Raw genomic sequence first — 22067 nt, forward strand, 5'->3', positions numbered from 1 at the left:
GCCCTCCCGCCGAAGAGGTAGTGCCCCGCGGGTGCGGGGCTCCCGTGACACCTGAGGGTCACTGGCGGGGCCGTGTGCGCACCGGGCCCTCCGTGCCCTCGGCAAGCGACGCTGAGCTGGTGCCCCCTCCTGGCCGGGAAGGGCTCGGTGGGGAGGGCCCTATATTCGTATTGCCGGGGGGGGGTTTGTATGTTTGTGTCACTCAGAGCTTAATGACCCCTACAGAAGTCGAGCTTCTGGGTGAATTTGTTAAACTGGGGCATGCAGGAGGTATGAGGGAGGTTATAATTCTTGGTGGTGCTGCTTAATCGCTGGAGTGCAGTCTGATTCCCTCAGGGATGCTGCTTTGGTTTAAGGGGATGAGTGCATCCTCACTGAACTCGGGCCTGAACAGAGACTGCAGAGAGAAATCACCGAGACTAAAACATAAGCCATGTTCTAGTAAACAGACAGAATAGATCTCAAATACAGTTGCTGTGTAGCACTGCTAAACTACTGCTCGTCCATCTCCTGTGCAACTCCCCGTCATGCAAGAAGTCTTCATTGCAGGAAAGGTCATTCCGTCAGATGTCAGCTCCTGGGGGGATGGAGAAGAGGGCCATGTGGAGGAAAGCCTTACTTATAGAATTGTATAGGTCTGCTTAATAGAAATGTAGGATATCCTGAGTTGGAAGACCAAGAAAGATTAACAAATTCCAGTTCCTGGCCCTGCACAGGACGTCTCTAAGAATCACACCACGTGCCTGTGTTTTCCACACACTTGTTGAACTCTGTCGGGCTTGTGCCAGGTGGGGAGCCCATTCCAGTGCTCAAACACTCTCTGAATGAAGAACCTTTTCCTAATATCCAGCCTAAACCTCCCTGACACAGCTTCATGCCATTCCTTCTGGTCTTGTTTCTGCTCACCTTGTTTTTCTAGTTGTTTTTATGTGGGGGGTAAATTATTTAAAATCACCTTAAGCATTTTTTTCTCTGGATACTAAAAATAAAATGCCTCAGTATTTGGAAAAAAAATACAGGAAAAATAAGTATACTGCACTGAGTGATGTTTATAAAACTGTGGTGTTTATTTGTAAGAACTGTAAGTGACTGCTAAACTACAAGAAAAAATATTGGCATCAAGTTTTTAATACTTTTTTGTTGATGTTCTTTGAAGTGTTGAAGGAACTTTCCAGTTTTACTTTCTTAAAAGTATGTGCCAAATGAATCAAAGATGTGAGCTATGGCAAGTTATTCTACATGCTGCACTTGTTTGTGGCAGCGAGCTGTAGGTAGCTTTCCACTGAGAAATGTTTGTTTTTTATGCAGCACCAAAGAAGCCTATTGTACCTATACTGGTAGTGAAGGGTTTCATACAAAAATTAAAACATAAGTCTTGGTGCCACAAACTGTTATCTTATAATGGCTGGACACTGGCTGGGCTTCATACCCTTCAAAATTCTTTTGGAGGAAGAGTCATGTGATAGATTCCTCCCCTTTCAAGAAAGAGATTATCCCTCTGTCTGAAGAGTTTGGAAATTAAAAATATTGCCAGAGATGCTCTGGTGTTCGACAAGATGTAATTTGCAGGGCATAGGAGCAAGAGAGCTCAGGAATAGCAGTCCTTGGAGAAATGGAGAGCAGGTATGAGAAGGATAATGATTGCAGTCACTCTCAGGTGTCTTCAGGTATGTGTATGTGGGAGATGTGACTTTTGTTGCTTTTATGAAATTCTGGCAGCGAGCCTGTGAGGAGAGCAATCTTCCTTTTCAGGTGGCAGTCTCATACTTTTCCTTGTTCTCCTTCCATAGAGACAGTTTTCCTGAAGTTCTGCTGTCCACCATGATGCACCTTCTCCAGCAGGAGCAGCTTCCTGCTTGTACAAAGCAAACCAGCCTCTGTGATGTAGCATTGCTGCTGCTCAGCCCCAGGATTGATAGCTAGGAAGATAATTCCTGGCTTGATTCTTTAACTTCCAACTCAGTGCAGCAGCTTCCTCCACATCAAAATCTGAGCAGTTGATTTTTACATCCTTTTCCAGGCTGCCCCTTTTGCTCGTCATCATGAACCTACACAAGTTTTAGTTTTAGACTTGGTCTGTACTCATGAAGGTTGGACAAATGTAAAGTTAAGCAAACAGGTCCATATTTAAATACAAATTCCAGAAATAAATCCAGTTCTCTCACTTGTGAAGCAGAGAATCTGCAGTGCTCTGGATATTTCAGCTGATAGTTGTGGCTGCTGTACAGGTGGGAGCACACTGGAGATGACTGGTGTGCCATGTGTTACCTACACCATGTGCAGTTCTGCAAGAGTGCCAAAGGTCAAGGGGCCCAAGTGAGCAAGGCATGCTGTTTCCTTTGCCAGGGAACGAGTTTCCTACCTGTTTCACTTTCAAGTGCTTCAAGGAACATGGAACAGTTCTATTTGCAAGCACTGGGATAGCCATTTGCAGCCAAGAGAGCAGGAGCACTCCCTCTCCACCACCCCTGCCACTTCAGTGGAATTGGTGGGTTCTGTTCAATATCTTGTGCCAGCCAGCTTTCAGGTGACTCCTCTTGGAGGGATCTCTGATAGCAAAGATCAGCTGAAGCAGTAAATCCCAGTCTAAACAAGAATGGCAGTATCACATTAGTCTGCAGTGGCTTTTAGGTCCTTAACAAGTTTCAGGTGTTTTTGGACAGAAAGGGTACAAAATAGCCAAAGTGCTTTGTCAGGCTTTTTTCAAAGGAAGGAGCTATGCTGTGAACTACATCAGCTGGATTTTAGTTTTTTCTTGATAAGCTTCCCGTTCGGGTTTCACAAACCTGCTCTGTTTACTAAGTGCTAGTAGGTGCAGTTGATTGGATTACAGAGACAGCTCTGGTTTTGCTTAAAGTAGTCCCCAGCTTCATTTTATGTTTTGGGTTTGTTTGTGTTTGTTTAATGTACCAACAAGTTTAGAGACAGTGAAATTTGAAGACCTGTCCTGATTTTTCCTTAGGAGTTACATCAACCAGGCTATGTAAGTGTAGTTTTTATGGCAGACCTTAGACAGTCTAATATCTCTTGATTTATCAGTCACTTCACTGAAGACATTTTACTTCAGAATTCAGACTTCCTTTGAGATGCTGGTCTTACAAACCTGCATACAAAGGCAGTAATCAGTAATGTACCTGGTATTTGATGGCTCTCTGCTAGGTAAACCTGTATGTGAGGAATCTGATCAGATTGAGTGTTATCAGCTTCAAAAGCTTCAAGGCTCTACACTGTGGTTACCTTTACCAGCACAATCTGACAGGCATGCTGAGCAAGTAAAACAGATAATGCCACTGTTAGCATGAAAGTTTGACGGAAGATGCATTTGCTTATTTGCTGCTGTTCTAAAGATCTTTGGAGAGTGAGAGCTTTTAGTTCATCTGTATAATCACAAGGTTTAGAGCTGAAATCAGATCTATGCTATATTTAGGTTGAAGCAGAGGTACTTCCTGTTCCTTTCCTCTTCACTGTGGAAAGCTTTTGGCACATCAGAAATGTTCTGAGCTTTTTTGTGGTTTAAATTTCTCTTTTGCCTTTCTTTTTGAAGGACAAGGCAGTGCAAATGGTGTTGATCAATGCATTATGCAGTCAGATTTCATAGCAGGTGTAGGCCCTTGAGGATCCATCCCTCCAGAGTACTGAAATTGCTGAACTCTGAATTTTGTCCAAATGACAGTGGGTTACTCTTGCTGGTGTAAGATTTGTTGAGATTTTAAAATCTCTACTTTGTTGACATCTTAATGCAGGATGAAAGTCCCAACCAAATATTTACAATTCTTGCTCAATTGCAGGGGGCAATAGTGTTATTGCAGGTGGAAGGAATCTCACTATTTCCCAGCAACAGGCACAAATTTAATAGATTACTAAGTCTGTTTTGTTCTTACTGAGGATATTATATGATTAATCTTCTGAGGTTTGATTGCCCCTTATGATTGTTGTTTGTCCTATATTTGTAAATTTTCATGGTCAGTAGTAGAAGATCCAGATATATTGGTGGTGATGGGGAATGGATTTTGCAGAGGAGCTCACAGCTAAGTGTTTTCATTTGTTCAAAGTGAAAATGAAGTGAGTGGAGTTTGCACTATATCTCCAAATTATAGGGAAGAGAAAACAGGCATTGAGTTTACATAGCCTACATAGTCTATTAAGATAGCAAAATGTGTTTTAGAGCAGATCTTCCACTGTGAAATTCAAGAAATACTATTCTGCAGAAGCAGAAACCATTGCTGATTTATAAAGTCTTTGTTTCAAAAACATGAAATGATTTTTGTATGTTCTAGCACATTAATTAATGCTCCTAGAAATACTTTATCCAGTGTGGTGGTTGTGTGGTTGTTTTATTTTTTCTTAGCAGTTTGTGTTCAGCACAAGGAAGGGCTTAGTGGAGGGGTTTTTTTTCAGCTTCTTTGACATGGAATGTGTGTACTGTGCTTTTTAATGCAACCTCACTGAATTCTTAATTACATGATGACAAAAGGATTTAGTAGACTTCTTTCTGAAAAATATGCTCAATAGTGACTGCAACATAAATCATTAGGAATTCAGTGTAAAAAATTGAAGGCAATTAAAACCTTGTTAAGTTGCTATATAAAAGCATAAAGGGGCCACTGTTGTAGCTGCTACATGTTGTTCTTGTCTTAATCTGGAAAAGAGTGTAGTAGAACTGGAGAAGTTTCTGGGAAAAAAGTGTGAGGAAGATGGACAGTAAACTGCTCCTGCTCACACTGGAAGAGATGTGATTGAAAGGAATATCTGTAAGATTTGGAGTGAGGCTGAAAAAGTGAGCAGGCAGCATGTCCTTGTGCCTTGCAATATAATGATCAGACGGCATTTGATGGAGTATATTGAAAAATACAAAAGTATAGAGTGGTTTTTTAAAAAATATATTAGACCTCTCAGTGATTATTAACAATGATGGTTCAAGTGCAGCCTCTTATTTAGGGAGATATTCTTCCAAAGTAGGGAGCTGTGGGGAAGTTCCAGTGGGTTTTGTTGCACCCTAGAGTATCCCTTGCTTGCTGTAGGAAGCACTATACAGGATTTTCTGTGGATTTTCATCTAACCCACTGTGGTACATATTTCATGATGTATGGCCTTCACTGCTGACTTTTGAGCAAAATAAGACAATCCTAGTGTATGGTTGCAGCTTTAAAGAGAAATCTAAAATGTATGGGTTGTCAGTTAACTTGCAGGACTTTGGTTGTTTGTTGAGCACCATAATTTACATTTCATGGAGAAGAATTCACTAGGAGTATAGAATAACTTGATATATTATGGTAGGAGATGTAACTTGGGATATAGATAGTGTAGTAGGGACACTGCTACAGTTATCTGGAAAATTACTTGTATTGGCAGGAGGACCTTGAAGACTGGAAGAAACAAAGTTTTTAAGCCGCACAGCTCTTATCACACTTGCAAGCTTCCTTGTAATCTTCTGTTCACTTTCACAGATCAAGGTACTGAAAAACATGAAGGAGCAGGTACTTCTGGGATTACTGATCAGGAAAAGGAATTGTCGAGCAGTGCATTACAAGCTTTTCAGGTAAGACAAAGTCAGAGTAACTCTAAGTTACCACATTACTGCTAAGTGGGATTGTGTGATTGTTTTTCCTGTTTTCTTAATACAACTGCAAATGCATTAAGAGGATATTCAAAGATAGCACTAGTTGTGCTATAAAGACAGGACATGCATTTTCTATCTACTGTGATGTGAGAAGACTGAACAGGATACTTGAACAAGAGCACTTTTAATTCTGATTCTCAAAACTTAGTAACCTTAAAAGCTATATGAGGCTTCTCTTCTGCACCAGCATTGGAAGTGCATGATCTCTTGGAAGAATTAATCACATCAAGCTAAAAATGGTGTGTTAGTGTTTAAAGGAACCTCATGTATTTAAAACACAGTAGTGAAACAAACACTTGTGTTTTAGCATCATGCTATTCTATATTCTTTCACAAAAAGTGTTGTATGATGTCCTGTCACTTTGCAATAAAACATTTCTGAATGTGTAAACCTACAGGCAGTATCTACTACTTATTTTGTGTTTCTTGGAAGACTTTTTTCTTCTGTGTTAAAGTTCAGGTACCATGTCTTTTAGTTTATTTCTTTCTTTGTGTTTTGCCTAATTTTATGTAGTATGACAGGAAGTATAATTGCTTTTCCTTTCAATTATATCTCTGTCTCCAAAATGCCTTGCTTTAAATTCAGTTTTAAATTTGTGAAATAAGTCAGTGAAGAATTTAAGTGTTGTCTTTTGAGATTCTTGCTTCAATGTTTCACTCAGTACTTCTATGTTTCAATCATTTTGCTACATTAAGTGGATATGGTTGGTTCTTAACACTGTGTTGTTCCCTGATGTCTCCTTGAGCGCTGTCTAGCTCAATTACTCTTTTTTTTCAATAGAGTAATTGAAAAATTACTCTATTGAAAAATAGAGTAACATTTTTCAATTATTGAAAATGTTACTTATTTTAATCAGTGGCATTTGATCCTGAGAACTGAAGGCACATGAGACAGTCATTTGTTTCCCACCTTGCCCATCTAAATGCCTAAAATACTTTTTATCTGCTAATGATTTCATCTTTACTTTTATCCTGGTCCAGTGTATTTGGTTTATCTTGTCAAGATTTTTCTTGCTTTGAGAATTCCCTGAGTTCATGGAGTGAGGTGGCAACAGATGTGAGCAGAATTAGTTTGATGCCTTGTTTGCCAATTTTTTGCTATTGAGTAGCTCCAGATAGCATTGTGGGCTGCCTCGCATCCTGCTTTATCATATTACATGCCCAGTTTCAGTCTTGACAGAATTCCTATAGAATTGGGTATTACAGTCTAGATCCTATCTAGTAGAGTGGCATAAAGGACTGTTGGCTGATGAAGAACATCACAAAATAACCTGAGCATTTAAAGGTTCAAGTTTGTAGTCCAGTCACAATTAGAAGCCTTGTTGCTGTGATCTAGAAGCTCCAAGTGTGAGCACAGGAAGAGAACCACTGGGAGGTGAACTGTCTCAACTAAAGAGCATGCCAGCAGCTGAGCTGCAAGTTCCCGTGTTCATGCACATGATCAGAAGGCAATCCATGCTGTTGGTGCTTAAAGCTGTAAAAATGTGTCAGTGTCCTGCTACATCTCTCTAAGTTGTATAACTGTGCCTGCACGGGAGACTGAAGGAACTGGACTGGTTCCATGGAAAGGAGCTGCAGAATGTCATCTTTCTTGGGGAGGGCAGAAGGACCCCAGAGCTCTTCTCTATTGTATTCTGCCCTTAATATGAAGTTACTCAGCAGTCCAGGAGAAGCTCTGTGGAACAGCACCTGAAAAGGAGGAGTAAGTGGAAGATGGTACTCCAGAGCTTAGCTTTTGGGTGTGAACCATTGACAGAGATGGAAATGCATCTGCTTATCTGTCTGACCACATTGGAAATAACTCTGATATGGAAGAGGTGAATGTGATTATTCCTGTGTAGGAATTTAGCAGTTGAAAGTGAGGCATCATCTAGGCTTAATGAGTGAGGAGTTTCTCTTTCATTCCTTGATGCCACTAAAGTCCTCCTGTGGTCTAAGAAAGGGATTTTTCCACTAGTTCACACATCAGTGGAGCATCATGCTTTGCTTTTAGTTTCTGTTTAGGCATTCCTAGGTGGTTGAATACTTCATCCAACAGCTAAGGCTTGTAAAAATGTTTCTTAAACCTATTCTGGGAAAGTGACACTTTCTTTTTCCAATCTCTCTTGAGCTAACTTCTGTAGATTAAATTGTAAATCACTATATATTCAGATGAACTGAAGACTGAACATAAAATGTTGGGCTGGAACTTGTGTAAGCAACTGCAGCTGCTCAATGTAGGTGAAATGGGGAAAGATTATGAAAACTGAGGAAACAGAGTCTTGAAAATTAATATGATAAGAGAAATGAGAATAACACTTTTCATGGAAACATCTGTTAATAGTAATCAGCTACTTAATTTATCCTTACACCACCAAATTATTTTTGAAGTCTGGATATGGCTTCAACATTTAGACTTGCTTCTCATCCATGTTAATCTGCATAAATAATGAAATATGTGTATACACATTTAGGTCCCTTGTATTGATAAAGGAAAGACTGTCTTCTAATGCATGCTTCTGGTATGTGTGCAATTTACAGGCTGGAAACTATGATGCTTGTTTACAACACCTAAATACCCTTCAAGAAATAAACAAAGATGACTACAAAATAACTTTGAATACTGCTGTTGCAGAGTTCTGTAAAAGTAATCAGACTACCACAGACAATTTGAGACAAACCCTTAACCAGCTGAAAAACCAGGTAATGCAACTGTATTGACACGGTACTTGATTTTGAGTACTATTAATAGTGGTGGGATCTTTCAGTGAAGTAGGAGTAAGGCTTCTGCTCCTTGTCCCATAGATTTAACAAAATGAAAGTAACATTACTTTTAAACATCTGAGTCAGTTTAATCTTGTAGAACAGTTTTTGTAGTTGTGTTTTTAACTATTGTTGAAATTGGTCTGAGATTATAACAATAGAAGGACCTGTTATGTTCTTCCAGTAGAAAGTTCCTTAACGTGGAATAGTTTGTGAAATGATAAAAAAGTGAAAATATTACTTTACTACTCAATTGACAATTTTGTATTTCATTGTATGGTTTTTTTTTGCTGTGTTAATGTGCAACAGCAATTAAGTTTATTAGGTCAGTAAGTTATAATTTACCTTTAGAGAAATTCATAGCTTTGGAGGTTTTTTTTTTAAATACCTGGTACTTTAAAATCATAGGTACTGAATGTTTAATGAAATGAGTGGGGTTTTTTCAGGTTCACTCTGTTGTTGAAGAAATGGATGGTTTGGATGATGTTGAGAACAGTATGCTGTACTACAATCAAGCTGTTATCCTGTACCATCTCCGTCAGTATACTGAAGCTATATCCGTCGGGGAGAAGCTGTACCAGTTCATAGAGCCATTTGGTATGTAGGCAGAAAGAAGAATCTTGTCCATTCAAGAACTACAGAAAGACAATTCAGTCTTTTTCACTATCAGACAAGTCATTTGTAATTTGTCTAATATGGTTTTAAGAAATTAGGTAAAGTTTGGAATAAATATTATGTTTTACTTATATCAAGGACAACAAACTAATTTGGGGGAAAGTGTTTCAGAGAGCTTTAGTGGACAAGTGCTATGAAACGGAAATGGATTCTTTCAACTTGAGATGGTATTTATGTAAATAATATGTACAAGCTAATGAAATAATTTAAAATTGAATGTTTTGAGTCATGATGCAGTTTCACAGGTGGGTTTTTCAGGGCACTCATTTTTAAATACCTTTATCAGGTAATACATAATTGTATGTACTTATATCTGAATACAAAGTCTGCAACTTTTATGAGCTATGATACCTTGTATAGTAGAATTACTATACTTGTATGAAATAATTTCATAATCCTTGTTAAATTTTATAAGTGAGAAGGCTGAAGGATGTATGTGTGTGGGTCTCAGTAAATTAAGTAAATGCTGCTGTGTTCCTGCTTCAATTCTTCCCAGTTTTCAATATGCATAACTGGGACTTACTCTGTGAAGTCAGCTAAACAGAGATGTGTTTTACAGAATCTTTGTGAGTTCTGTGGGATTCTACATCTGCATACAGCTCTGTCTGTTTGGATGCTGCAACTTTGGTGCTGATCTACTTAGATCAGTTCTCAGAACCTATGAACATGAAATACTTGTTAAGCTGTCCTTAGTCTGTGCTTTTATGCTGATGCTATTTGAATAAATAAGCTTTCTTTTCAGTGCATGTACTTAGCTGTGGGTTGGACATGGCTGTATTTTTTTTTCTTGTGTAGTATGTTGATTTTTCTCATAATGTTGCATAGATGGTGCTTTATAGTAGTTTTTTTTCCATCCATGTTTGGAGGGATTGGTATTAGAGCTGTAAAACAATTTTTTCTTCTTTGCTTTTCACAGAAGAGAAGTTTGCCCAGGCTGTGTGCTTCTTGCTTGTAGACTTATACCTGTTAACTTACCAAGCTGAGAAAGCCTTGCATCTGCTCGCTGTTCTGGAAAAAATGATTTCACAGGGCAACAATAACAGCAAGAATGGAAAAAATGAGGTAAGCTTAAAATCATACAAATGCCTTTAAATCTTTATCAGAAGTATGCTTTAGTTCAATCCAAAATTAGTATCTTAATAGACTTTGGAATTATAAGACTATGTTAGCTCACCTGTAACTTTAGACAGCAGCTAAAGTATTTTAGTGACTGAGTTAATTGTGTACAACAGCTGTTTATTCCCTCTTTTTCACCCTTTTCTCTTACTCCAGGGAGCTAAAATGTCTTTCTTCAGTCAGAGACTTGCATTGGAAAAATAGTTGTCTCCAGGTCAAATATTGCTTGTCTTTGACTATGACCATATGAGACCCTAAGTTTTAAAGTGAAGTCAGTGTCAGATGAACTGCAGTTGCACAGCATAGGATGGGAAATTAAGTATCTTTTTTACACAGTATCTGAAAGTATGAGGCACACTTTCAAGTGAAATCTTTCATGTGCCTTTTGGAAAAATCAGTAGAATCAGTGGTAGCTTGGAAGTGAAGAGATGGCATTTCAGTGTTTTCCTGTTGATGGAATGTCACACTTAATATAAAATATTCTTTCTTTAAGTATATAGTAATTCTACTGAAGGAAGTATTAAAGAAGTACTCTAGAATGTGCATGTCATCCTTCTAGGCAAAAGAATTCTTCTTAATTGCAGAGCAACATAGCGTAACACTAATGTTAGTACAGAATTCAGTTCTTCAAAGGCTGGTGTGGTTTGTGGGTTTTGATTGTTAAACTCAATTTAGTTTCTGGTGGGATGTGTATATTTTGATATTAAATACTCAAACAATATTTTTATTAATACTATTAAATACTTATTTTTCTTCATGCGAGTTGAATCTGTCAACTGAATTTAAAAGGTGACTAACAGTAATGCTTCCTTTTTTTTTTTTTGACAGTCAGGTAATAATACCAATAAAGATTCCTCGAATCAAAAAGCTGAAAGTGGAGCTTTAATAGAAGTTGCTAAATCTAAGATACATCAGGTAAGGGTCTGCATGTTATTTATACAAGAACATTTCTTCAAGGGTTTTCTAAATCTGAGTGTCATCTCCTTCAAAATCAGTTCAGCCCAAATTATGATGCTTTCTCTCCTTGTTGTAAAACAAAAGATTAATTTATCTAAGTCTTCTTTTTTGTAAATTCCATGTACAGGAAACACTGACCTGACATCCTGCCCACCACCACCATTTCAGTCCCTGGCATGGCAGTGCCTTACATGGCAGCTCCAGCTCGCTGTATTGAAATTGTCTGTTTAACCTCCAACAGTCTAAATCAGCTGAGGTTTTATTTCACTGTACTGTTCTGATGAAAAATATGTGAAGAATCAGAGTGCTTCTCTATTAGCATTCACTTACTCGTGTTTTCAGTTTAGTAGGTAAATGTCTGGGTTTAAGATGGTAGATTATTTTAATTAGTTTGTCATTTTAAGCACTCATATCTGTGCTTGAATATGGAGCAGCTGTTGGCCATTGAACAAAGGGTTCATCTGCTTATTGTAAATACAAACCCTATAAATGTGGTGTTTAAAGTCTGAATAGAATTTCTTTTTTATAAAGACATTTTGAATAGCTTTTTGCTACCTATTTTAAAAATGTATATAAAATATTCTTCAGTAAATTTAATTTTTTAACAGTATAAGGTGAGAGCCTATATCCAGATGAAGTCATTAAAAGCATGCAAAAGGGAGATCAAGTCTGTTATGAATACAGCTGGGAATGTAAGTATTTTTAAGACTGTTGTTTTTCAAATCTAGATGTGTTCTGTATCTTAAAACTGAATTTGCTAATGTTCTTTACAAAAAAAGTTCTTATTAAGGGTAGACGGTTGAAGTAATTCTTTATGTAGTCAGTTTGGTTTATAATATCTTTGCAAATGTAATTAATGTAGAATGTTCTTATTTGTGCTGTTTTCAGTTTCTAAAAAAATATGCCTTGTGGTGCCAAAATAACAGTGAAACGTTATATAATAAACCGGTTCAGTATTCTTTATAATTGCAATGAAATAAATTTTAGTTTACTATAGATGTTATGCATATGACAAACTTTGATGTAATTGGTAATTTAAACCAGTTTATAAAAGATTAATTCTGGGATACGTGGGCATTTTTTAGGGTTGGTCTTTTTTTTTTTGTTGACATTTTTTGGAGGCTTATGTCTTGCTGGAAAGCAAGTTTAACAGAAAACCTTCTGGATCATGAGGTCTGTGTTGGTAGATTAGGAATATTCCAGCCTACAAGGAACTCTGCAGGAAGGGGAGGTGTGGGGAGGAAGGTATTAGAGGACAGTTTAGAGATCCTTTGCCCTTAGCTACTTCCATGACAGGGTCTCTAAAGTTCATGGCCGAGTTCTTGAAAGTAACATGGCCTAAACCCATTTATTTTTAAATGGCAGGAGAAGCAAGTTTGTGAGGTGATGTAACACTAGCAGTCGAAATCATCAATCAAGACATAACTAACTATTGTTTTCTGCTTCACAGTCAGCTCCTTCTCTCTTTCTTAAGAGCAATTTTGAGTATTTGAGAGGCAATTACCGTAAAGCTGTCAAACTTTTAAACAGTGCCAACATTGCTGAACATCCAGGCTTCATGAAAACAGGTAAAATAAAAACCCTTCATCCTGCAGGTACTTCAGTGTCTAGTATAATAGGACTACTTGTTGATAGCAATTTTAAGGATATTAATGATTACTTAACATTGTCAGCCCTGAAAGTAATGGATTTATATGCTGGATGTGTTTAATCTTTCTTCTTGTACTCTCACACAACAATGTAGTGATTTCATTGAACATTCTTCTACAGAAGGCTGTGATTGTCCATGAAAATGGATCTATGAAGCTGTGTTATATTTGCAAGGCTCATGATTGAGTCTCTTAATCAATAAATGAAACAAAAGGCAACTTATTAGATCTAGAACTGAGACCTCTCTGGCAGTTTTTATGCATAAAATTCTCCTTATGATTTAAAATTTTTTTGAAAACTTTACCATCACATAACTTTTTTGCATTAGCTTTTTTGCACAGTATATAGTTAATTTAGTAGTTTTCCTAGGCTATGACTAAAATCATGTCTGTTTAATTTGCTAATCTGGTTATTTGGATTTTTAGGGTGGTTTTTTATCTTTTGTCTTTATTATCCATGTTAACCCTGTAAAACATTAGTCACCAGCAGATAAGTGAAAAGTTAAATTTTCTGTCCTTTTTTATTTATAAAAAGCCTCTCACAGTGTTACCTGAACATATATTTAAGAAGAAGAGTGCATTTCCTGCTTGTATGGTTAAGTTGGCATAAATATATGTGTATGTCATATTGGATATAACACTGTCACCCATGAACATCTCACTGAAAATCATCTTTAATAGACTGCCATAATATGCTGACCCATCAGAAAGTGGTTGGAGCATTTTGTAGGCTTAGCAATAACTTTCACTTTCTGAAAATGGTCTTTTGTTGTTCTCTCAGGTGAATGCTTAAGGTGTATGTTCTGGAACAATCTTGGCTGCATCCACTTTGCAATGGGAAAGCACAATTTAGGAATTTTTTACTTTAAAAAAGCCTTGCAAGAAAATGATAATGCATGTGCACAGCTGGGAACGGGCAGCTCGGATCCAGGTAAGCAAGAGATTAAAACAGATGGTGGAAGTGGGGTTGGCAAGTCTAAGAAATAGAGAACAGAAGGTTTGAGTAATTATCTGCAAAATTCCCCTTCCATCTTTTTGTGGAAGGCAGGGTAGGAGGGGTGAGAATTTTGATGATAACCTGATGTAGGAATGTAGTTGCTGTTGCCAGAAATACATGATGATGATTAAATATGTTCTTTATTTTTCTGGTTTTTGTGATGTACCATGGTGCTGGGACAATTACTTCTCCCTTGTTTATAGACTTTGTCCATCAGTTAGGGAGATATGACAAAAAAGAAGTTTTTGTAACCTATTTTGCATAGGTTATTTATAGTCCTCCTGACAATGTGTAGAATCATCAGGGCATGAAGGATGCCTTCTCCATATTCTGGGTAATCAGGTCTCCTCTTTCCTTGTGGAGGGGACTCATATTTTCCATAGTTTTCCTTTTATCATCAACATACCTGTGGAACATTTTGGTTTTGCCCTTGATGTCCCTGGTCAGATTTGATCCTGTCAGGGCTTTAGCTTTCCAACCGGCTCCCTGGTTGCTCAGTTTCTCTGTATTCTTCCCAGGTTACTGGTCCTTGCTTCCACCCTTTGTAGGCTTTCTTTTTGTATTTGAATTTGTCCTGGAGCTCCTTGTTCAGGAGGCCTCCTGGCATTTTTGCCTAACTTCTATGTTGGGATGCATCACTCCTGAGCTTGGGAGAGGTGATCCTTGAATATTAATCAGCTTTCTTGGGCTCCTCTTCCATTCAGGGCTTTATCCCATGGTATTGTACCAATCAGACCCCCAAAGATGCCAAAGTCTACTTGCCTGAAGTCCAGTGTAGTGAGCTTGCTGTGTGTCCTAAGGATCTTTAACTCCACTGTTTCATGGTCCCAACCAGCCCCTCCTTGTTGGTGAGAACGAGGTCCAGTATAGGACCTGTCCTCATTGACTCCTTCATCATTTGGAAAAGGAAGTTATCATAAACACAATTCCAGGAATCTCCTGGATTGTTAATGCCCTTCTGTGTTGTCCCAGAGCTTGTGAATGTGAGACCTCTCCTATCTGACTATAGAGGGCCTCATCACTCAGTCTTCATAATTTCATGATGAAGTTATAATTGTTTTCATTTCTTGTTTTCTTTAAAGTGTACTCACTATGAGAGATTTTATTGTTTTTTCCTATTTCTCCCCTGGATCCAAGTGCAGCCTTAGGTATTAATGTGAAGACAGAAAGTGTTTTATGCTTGTTAACAGCAAAGTGGTTTTCTTCTGGAATCTGTTCTCTGGAATGTGTGTAGATGTGTATTCTCACAAATCTGGGATTCAGTACTATTGTATAACAGCTTGTGTGATAAGGAACATATGAGGTTAGCATTTAATGTACTTCAATTTTCATTAAGAATACAATTAATTTGTCTTTGAAATCAGTTTTGGTATGAAAGAAATTTACAGAGGAAGGCTAGTGGATTTCAGCAACGAGAGGGGTTTTTGGTAGCTTTGGGGTGTTTCTCACAGCTTCCCTTTTCCTCTTAGAGTTTTGTACTGTCTTGAGCTGCACATCCAATGTGATGTAATCCTTTTCTGCAGGTAAAAAATTTTCAGGGAGACCCATGTGTACACTACTGACTAACAAACGATATGAGTTGCTCTATAACTGTGGAATTCAGCTCTTGCACATTGGGAGGCCCTTAGCTGCCTTTGAATGCCTGATTGAGGCAGTCCAGGTCTATCACTCAAACCCTCGTCTGTGGCTGAGAATAGCAGAATGCTGCATTGCTGCCAATAAAGGGGTAAGTAGCTTTGGAAAATTCTTCTAAAGAATGGCATGTGATTACAGAAAGGTAGAACTAATACCTAGAGTTAAGCTTTGTATTTTGAAAGCCTGATGTAATGTTGTACCACCTCTGTAAATCCAGATTAATTATTTCTTGTGTATATGTATTTTTACCTGTTTAATCTGGAGCTGCAACAGGTGAAGGGAACTCTTTGCGTGTGGTCTTTTTCTCTTCATGCAGCCAAAGCTCATCTGAAGTTTCATTGTTTCCTCACTCATTGTCCACTAGAGTTTAAGTGGGGTGAGACTTTGTGGTGTGGGTAGCCTGAAAGTGACAGAGGCTGGAGGAAGCAGAGATCAGCCTTCTCCATCCTGAAGCTGTTGGGATCACATCTGCTGGAAAATGGAATCTCTAATTGCTAAGTCTTCACCTTCTTCTCCTGGCAAAGTTGGTGGAAACCTGCTGGTGGCAGGCATATTGCATGTCCTCTGGGACATCTTGTTTTCAACCTGCTGATCCATGTATGCTTAGGATAAACCCATATGATAAAATTCAGAGGGCTGAGGACAGGAAGAAAAACCTGCACCTAAATAGTATGTCTGTGAAATTAAGATACACTGTACTTGATTCCCTGTAAAAACTGTAATTCACCCCTTAAGTGTGGGGGAGTGATGATATAATCTGTAATTGCATGGTCCTATGCAGTTATTCCTGCAGTATGCCCATTGCACTCCTCACACAGGATGTGTGGGATGAATTGAGCAAATAGCTATATTCACTTTATTTTCTCCCTGCCCCTGAATTCTCTGTTTTTCCTCTCCAGTTGGCCTCTGTGCGTTTATTTACTGCACATTATCCAATTACAAAATTAATAACTTTTCCTTTGGGAATTTGAATAGTACTCAATATTTTGGTATCTCTATTTTAGAGAACTTAAGAAAGATACAACTTTATAGCAGAGGTTTGCTTGTATACCAATTTCAGAGGCAGAGCACTGAAGATTCAAGAGTATTGGGTCAAAACTGGACTGAGTGTGATTCTGTATGTGCTGCTTGTTGTCAGATTGCCTGAGTTTTATACAGCACAGCAAATGCAGGAAGTACGGCATTCTTCATATTAATTTTGCAATTTTCTGTAGCAATCCTACTGGGTGCAAGTCAGAAATAGGTAGAGAGGACACATCTGATCATCCCTAGTGAAAAGCTGAGTACGAGAGTGGATTAGTGTTTTTGTGGCAAAAATCCAAAGCTAGGATTCCATTTACAAGGATATTGTTTAGCAGTCTGGAAAAGGGAAATACAGATCCTTATGGGGATCCCTATTTACTGCAGACTAGCCAAAGTAGTAGATTATGCCAGGTTCCTGAGACTTTCTTCCTGTATAGTTATGATGATGTGTAGTATACCAGAGAGTTGAATTCATGTAAAAAAAACAGCTTGTTCCCTAAATTTGTAATCTTAAAAGAAAAAAAAAAAGGATGCTATTAATATTAAAGGCAAAGAGAAAGTATCTTTAAATTGTTAGATTTGCAACATGACAAGTGAGGTCCTAAAGTCAATAATATGTTCAATTTGACCTTTGTAACTCAATTTGCAGCAGTATTCCTTTATATCTAAGCACGGATTCATATTTATGCTCTGAACACCATGCAGAAAAGCAATTTCACTGAAGCTAATTTTCACCCACTTTAGTATTTTGTAAGCATAAAATATGAAAGGAAGAAGGTTCCCTTTTAAACACCTGCATTTCAAACACCTTTTTTGAAATATGTGCTTCATATCCAAACTTAGTGTATGGATTTTTTATTTGGCAGTAAATGTTACCATTTCAATATTTTAATACTATGCTACTAATGTCAATCTATTTTTGGATTCTGATAAATTTTTGAAAAAATGACTGCTATGAAAGTCCAGATTTAGGATAATTTTTTTCTTAAAACTGCAACTCTTAATCACTCACTAAACTTAGCAATGAAGTTAAGATGGTAAAAGAGCCAAACAAACCCCAGTAAACATGGTGTAGAGATAATTCTTGGGACTGACAATTAGGGTGCTTTAAGTTCATTTGACCCCCAGAATGTGTCTGCATACTCAACAATCCATTAAACAAGTTAATTTAATGTATCTTTGCATATGTTGTTGTTCAGCTTTGTGGTCCCCGTGGAACAGTTTGGGAACAGCTTTTCCAAAGAGCTTTTTGAGTGCTGTGTAAGCAGGGAGAGAAGATGGTAAGCGTTACAGTGCCAAGTCTGAATGTTATGTGGCAGATCAAATTATTTCGTTTTAGATATCCTGTCAGTTCTTTTAATATGACTTGGTTCATTGTTCTTTTGCTTTCAAAACAGAGGAGAAACTAGGTCAGTAGGCTATCAGACAAGCTGTCAGAACTAATCTGTGCTTACACTGTGTGCAGTAAAACCCCTCTGCAACACAAAGACAATAGAAGGTGTCTGATCCTTCATTGTACTTTAGATTTAAAACTATATCCATTATTCTTATATTTTATCAGGGTTCAAGGTCTTCTTTCAGCCTTCACTTACTTTGTCAAGCTCTCATTCAATAGCCTTGATATTTAAGCTCTTTTTTTTCCTTTTAGACATCAGAACAAGAGACTAAAGGTCTTCCCAGCAAAAAGGGAATTGTGCAATCAATAGTAGGTCAAGGCTACCACCGTAAGATAGTCCTAGCATCCCAGTCCATACAGAATGTTGTTTATAAGTGAGTATGTTTTCCATGGGTTATTTATTTTGTTTTTATAGCTTTGTTAAGGATATATATCTGTTTATCAGAGATTTTAAAACTGTTGTGGAATAACTGTTCATTCATGTAGTGAAGAGAGAGGCATGCTAAAATGCTTGGTGAGTCTTAAACATCATTTTGTGCCTCCTCTGTGATAGCCAGCAGAGGGCTTAACTGTGTGTTTATTGTAAGTAAGAAGAGCATTAAAGCTTAAAATTTACTTATCTGAAATTTTATTTTCAGATAGCTGAATCTGTCCTCTTTTTCTCACTTAAAAACATATATTTTCAGTAATCCACTTTAGAAAAATGCAGGAAGAATCTAGCTGCTCTGCCATAGAACTTCAGTAAGTGAAATCAAAAATCTAGTGAATCTATTTGGGCATTGTGATGTATTTTCAATATGTAAAGATAACAAGATACTACATCTTAATAAATTACATTTGGTATATTAAAATGTTATCTAACATTTTTAGGGTGAAGTTTTCTCTGCATTCAGATATTTCTGGAACTCTGCTTTTATTTTTAATTCAGTAGGATTGCTACTTATTGGTCAACTTCTGTGTCTCTTTAAGTGATGGGCAGTCCTCAGCAATACCTGTAGCCAGCATGGAGTTTGCAGCGATTTGTCTAAGAAATGCCTTGCTGCTACTGCCAGAAGATCAACAGGAGCCCAAGCAGGAAAATGGATCTAAAACTAATAATCAGCTGGGGGGAAATACAGAAAACACTGAAAGCAGTGAAGCATGCAGGTAAACAGAATTGAATATAAGCCCTTCTTTTTGTCCAGAAGAACTCTGGGCCAACAGCCTGTGTCTGTGATTTACCTTGTTTGGCCAGCAGAAAAACAGAACATATTTGTACATTCTCTTAATAATGCTGGTATGTTCAAGGAAATTGTTTAGCTGCTTGTTGTTTTAATTTAAGAATAAAATACTGAATTGATTCCTCCTGTCCCTATCAGCTTTTATTAAATTAGACAGTGAAATTATTTTTTCCCTTGGCCATCTTTTTTTTTCTGTGCTGCAAATGTTATGTTTTCCCACACCCTCCTGCTGTGCATATTGGTATTTGTCTAATTGTAAGTGAAGTTTCATGTTACAGTGATTTTGTGTGTGCGCGCACGTGCGCCATGTACTTGATTCAATATATATCTGAATGTCTGGAAACTCACTTGTAAACATTTCCCCATTATCAGATTTGACATTTATCAGCCCTAGTATGCTTTGTTGTATTTGCATTAAAATAGGAAACTAGATTTAGAAAGAAAGTAGGAAAGCAGCATGGAGCTATTGCTTAATAAATCATATTTTGCAGAAAAGAATTTAAGAAAAATCTTTCCTGTCAATAAAATTTCAGAAAAATTAATTTGTAGACATGTATGTTAAAGGAAGATGGTTTAATTTATTCATACCTCATACATTCTGGACTTCCTTCTGAAGAGTAACTTTTGATCATTGTCTGAACTTTCATTAAAGACCATTTTGAGGGTAAATGTTACAATAACTCATTTGGAAAAAGTTTGTGGTAGAACTTGAACTACTTAGAGAGTAATGAAAAAACACACTAGTTTTGTCAGACCTGAGTACAGATAAATGTTAAGAAGGTAAGATCCATTTGTCATGAGGCAGGATTTACTGTACACATACTGTATTGTGTAGGCACAAGGTGCATCCTCATATATTCTGAGGTTGTCTGTGGCTGGAGGTCAGTGGCTGTTACTGTTTGCCACAATATTTGAAAGCTGCTCTCTATAGTCCTGTTTTTCCAATTACAGTCTGTCTTGTCAAGTGACCAAATGATTTATAATAGTTGCAGGGGGGAGGGGGTGGTTGTGGGTTTTTACTTTTGTTTGGTTGTTTGTTGTAGGGTTTTTTTCTTTTTCTCTTTACTAAGGCTGGAGGTTCTCTGGCAAGCGTATGTGCAGCCCATTGAGATGAAGCTTCTCTGGTTTAAATGGGACTTCACTTTTAAGCTTTTGGGGCTCACTAAGGGGCAGTAATGAAAACAAAATGGTGGCCCTCACTCAGACAAGACCTCCTTTTTTGTTTTCTGTTGGGGTGGTTTTTGTTTATTTTTGTTGGAGTGAGGAAAGGAAAACATGCCCTCTATGGGAAGATCCTTTGCTACCTTCTGCTTTCAAAACCAGATGCTTCTTCAGCTGAAAAAAGCTAAAGAAAGGACTCCCTCATATCTTCCAGTAGTCATTGCCAATTTCAAAATATCCAACAAAGGAGACTGTTCTTGAATTTCTGTGTCACATTCTGAAAGGTTCTCTAAGGATTTGTTCCTTCTGACAAGGGAACCTCTGTGAGAGAACAGTAAAACATACAAGGCATTTGAAGAAAATCACACTAATTGAACAGGATGGTTTTAAAGCAAATCCCACTAATTGAGCAAGCTGACTCTTAAGGCAGATTCTTCTCTTATTCACAAGAAAAGAGTGAATGCTTTTAGTGGTTAAGGGTATTTTTTGGAACTAATTTTTTTTAAAGGCATCAAGTATGTACTCTACAGCATTATTGAGTATGAATTCCTTGGAGATTTCTGCTGTATGTTTTGAACGTTGAATGAGTTATCTTACCTATTTGTAATAGAGAGACATGAAACTCATAAATTTAGTTCTTGTTAAGTGGACAGATTCAGTTTCAGTTCTGAATTTTCTTTTAAATCCTTTTCTAGACCTTGGTGTCTCTCACTGCCAAGATACAGCCATTAGCTGTCTCTTCAATTCTCATTCCAGGAAGTTCTTTCAGCTTATTGGAGGGTGAAGTTTCATACTTCTTAAATTGAATGAATACTCCCCAGATGCTCCCCCCCCCAAAAAAGGTGTAATTTTAAGAAAGTGGAATTTTATTTGGAGAAAAGGAAAAAATAGAAGAGACATTGTGTAATAAAGGGAAGCTAGAAATCTAAAGGAAGCTGTAGCACTTTGTGGGTTATCTTTCTAGAGTATTTATGTAACTAGTTTTTAAGAGGGCTAGAGAGAAAACTAGTTCACTGCTTTTCTTACAGGCTAAAAGGGGAGAAGCTACAAATGCAGCGAATTCTGTGTCCCTCCAGTTAAAAATGCTTATCCTACACTGAACTTCAAAAATAGTTCAAGGCTGTGAAGAATGGTGTGGGTTGTTTGGTCTGTCAGGCAAATCCTTTCCAGCAAGTGTCCCACATCTTCCTTCTCAAATAGAATGGTTAGGATAAGAGCATGTGCCTCAATCTGTGAATAACTTCAACTCCCTCCATTTTAAGCTGCAGAATTTGTGTTATTTTAAATGGACTGAATAAATACACTGAGAATTTTTTTTATTATCTCTTATAGTAATACACTGTTTTTATTCTAGCAATAAAAGTCATGAAGGGGATAAATTCATTGCAGCTCCTCCTTCTTCGCCTTTGAAGAAACAGGAATTGGAGAATTTAAGGCAAGTAAATAATATGAAATATTCATCATTAAAAAAGCCTCTCCCTTAATTGTGATTTCTAGGGGTCTTTTTGTAGCCACCTGTGATGTTGAATTGTAGCTGGTAATCTTTTTTTCAAATGTGTGTGCTTCCTTTCTTCTGGGCTTTGAATCTGAACAAATAGAAACCATCCAGAATTTCAGCTTAGTTAGATCAGTCTGTTTGGTTCCAGTATTGTAAGTTTGGTGTTATATATTGGGCAAGGCTGAAAATATCAAGTCCTGTAAGGACAAATCTAAAAAGCCTGAGAATGGCTGTTGACATTGGTGGAAGGGGATGGAAATTACTGTATGTACCTTTTCCCTTTAAAGCCACAATAAGGCTAGTTTAGAATTCAGTCCCCACATTATATGCTTTTTGGATGGGAAAAAAAATGAAAGTGGAAAGCAGCATAGCTGCTTTT

The 22067-nt window shown here is 37.5% G+C and overlaps 1 protein-coding gene across 1 annotated transcript in view; it reads left to right on the top strand.

Annotated features, from left to right (window-relative positions):
- The first annotated feature begins 1612 nt into the window (after positions 1-1612).
- The window catches only part of CNOT10 (CCR4-NOT transcription complex subunit 10), a 30615-nt gene continuing 10160 nt past the window's right edge, over positions 1613-22067 (top strand). The window contains exons 1-13 of the mRNA XM_005423405.2: positions 1613-1667; positions 5448-5539; positions 8140-8301; positions 8808-8958; positions 9953-10098; positions 10981-11067; positions 11718-11801; positions 12560-12677; positions 13540-13689; positions 15279-15481; positions 18062-18183; positions 18779-18955; positions 21545-21625. Coding sequence (XP_005423462.1) covers positions 1613-1667; positions 5448-5539; positions 8140-8301; positions 8808-8958; positions 9953-10098; positions 10981-11067; positions 11718-11801; positions 12560-12677; positions 13540-13689; positions 15279-15481; positions 18062-18183; positions 18779-18955; positions 21545-21625 — 1628 coding nt within the window. The remainder of the gene's footprint in view (positions 1668-5447; positions 5540-8139; positions 8302-8807; positions 8959-9952; positions 10099-10980; positions 11068-11717; positions 11802-12559; positions 12678-13539; positions 13690-15278; positions 15482-18061; positions 18184-18778; positions 18956-21544; positions 21626-22067) is intronic.

The sequence above is a fragment of the Geospiza fortis genome, unplaced genomic scaffold (genome assembly GCF_000277835.1).
Source record: "Geospiza fortis unplaced genomic scaffold, GeoFor_1.0 scaffold231, whole genome shotgun sequence".
In the NCBI taxonomy this organism is placed as follows: domain Eukaryota; kingdom Metazoa; phylum Chordata; class Aves; order Passeriformes; family Thraupidae; genus Geospiza; species Geospiza fortis.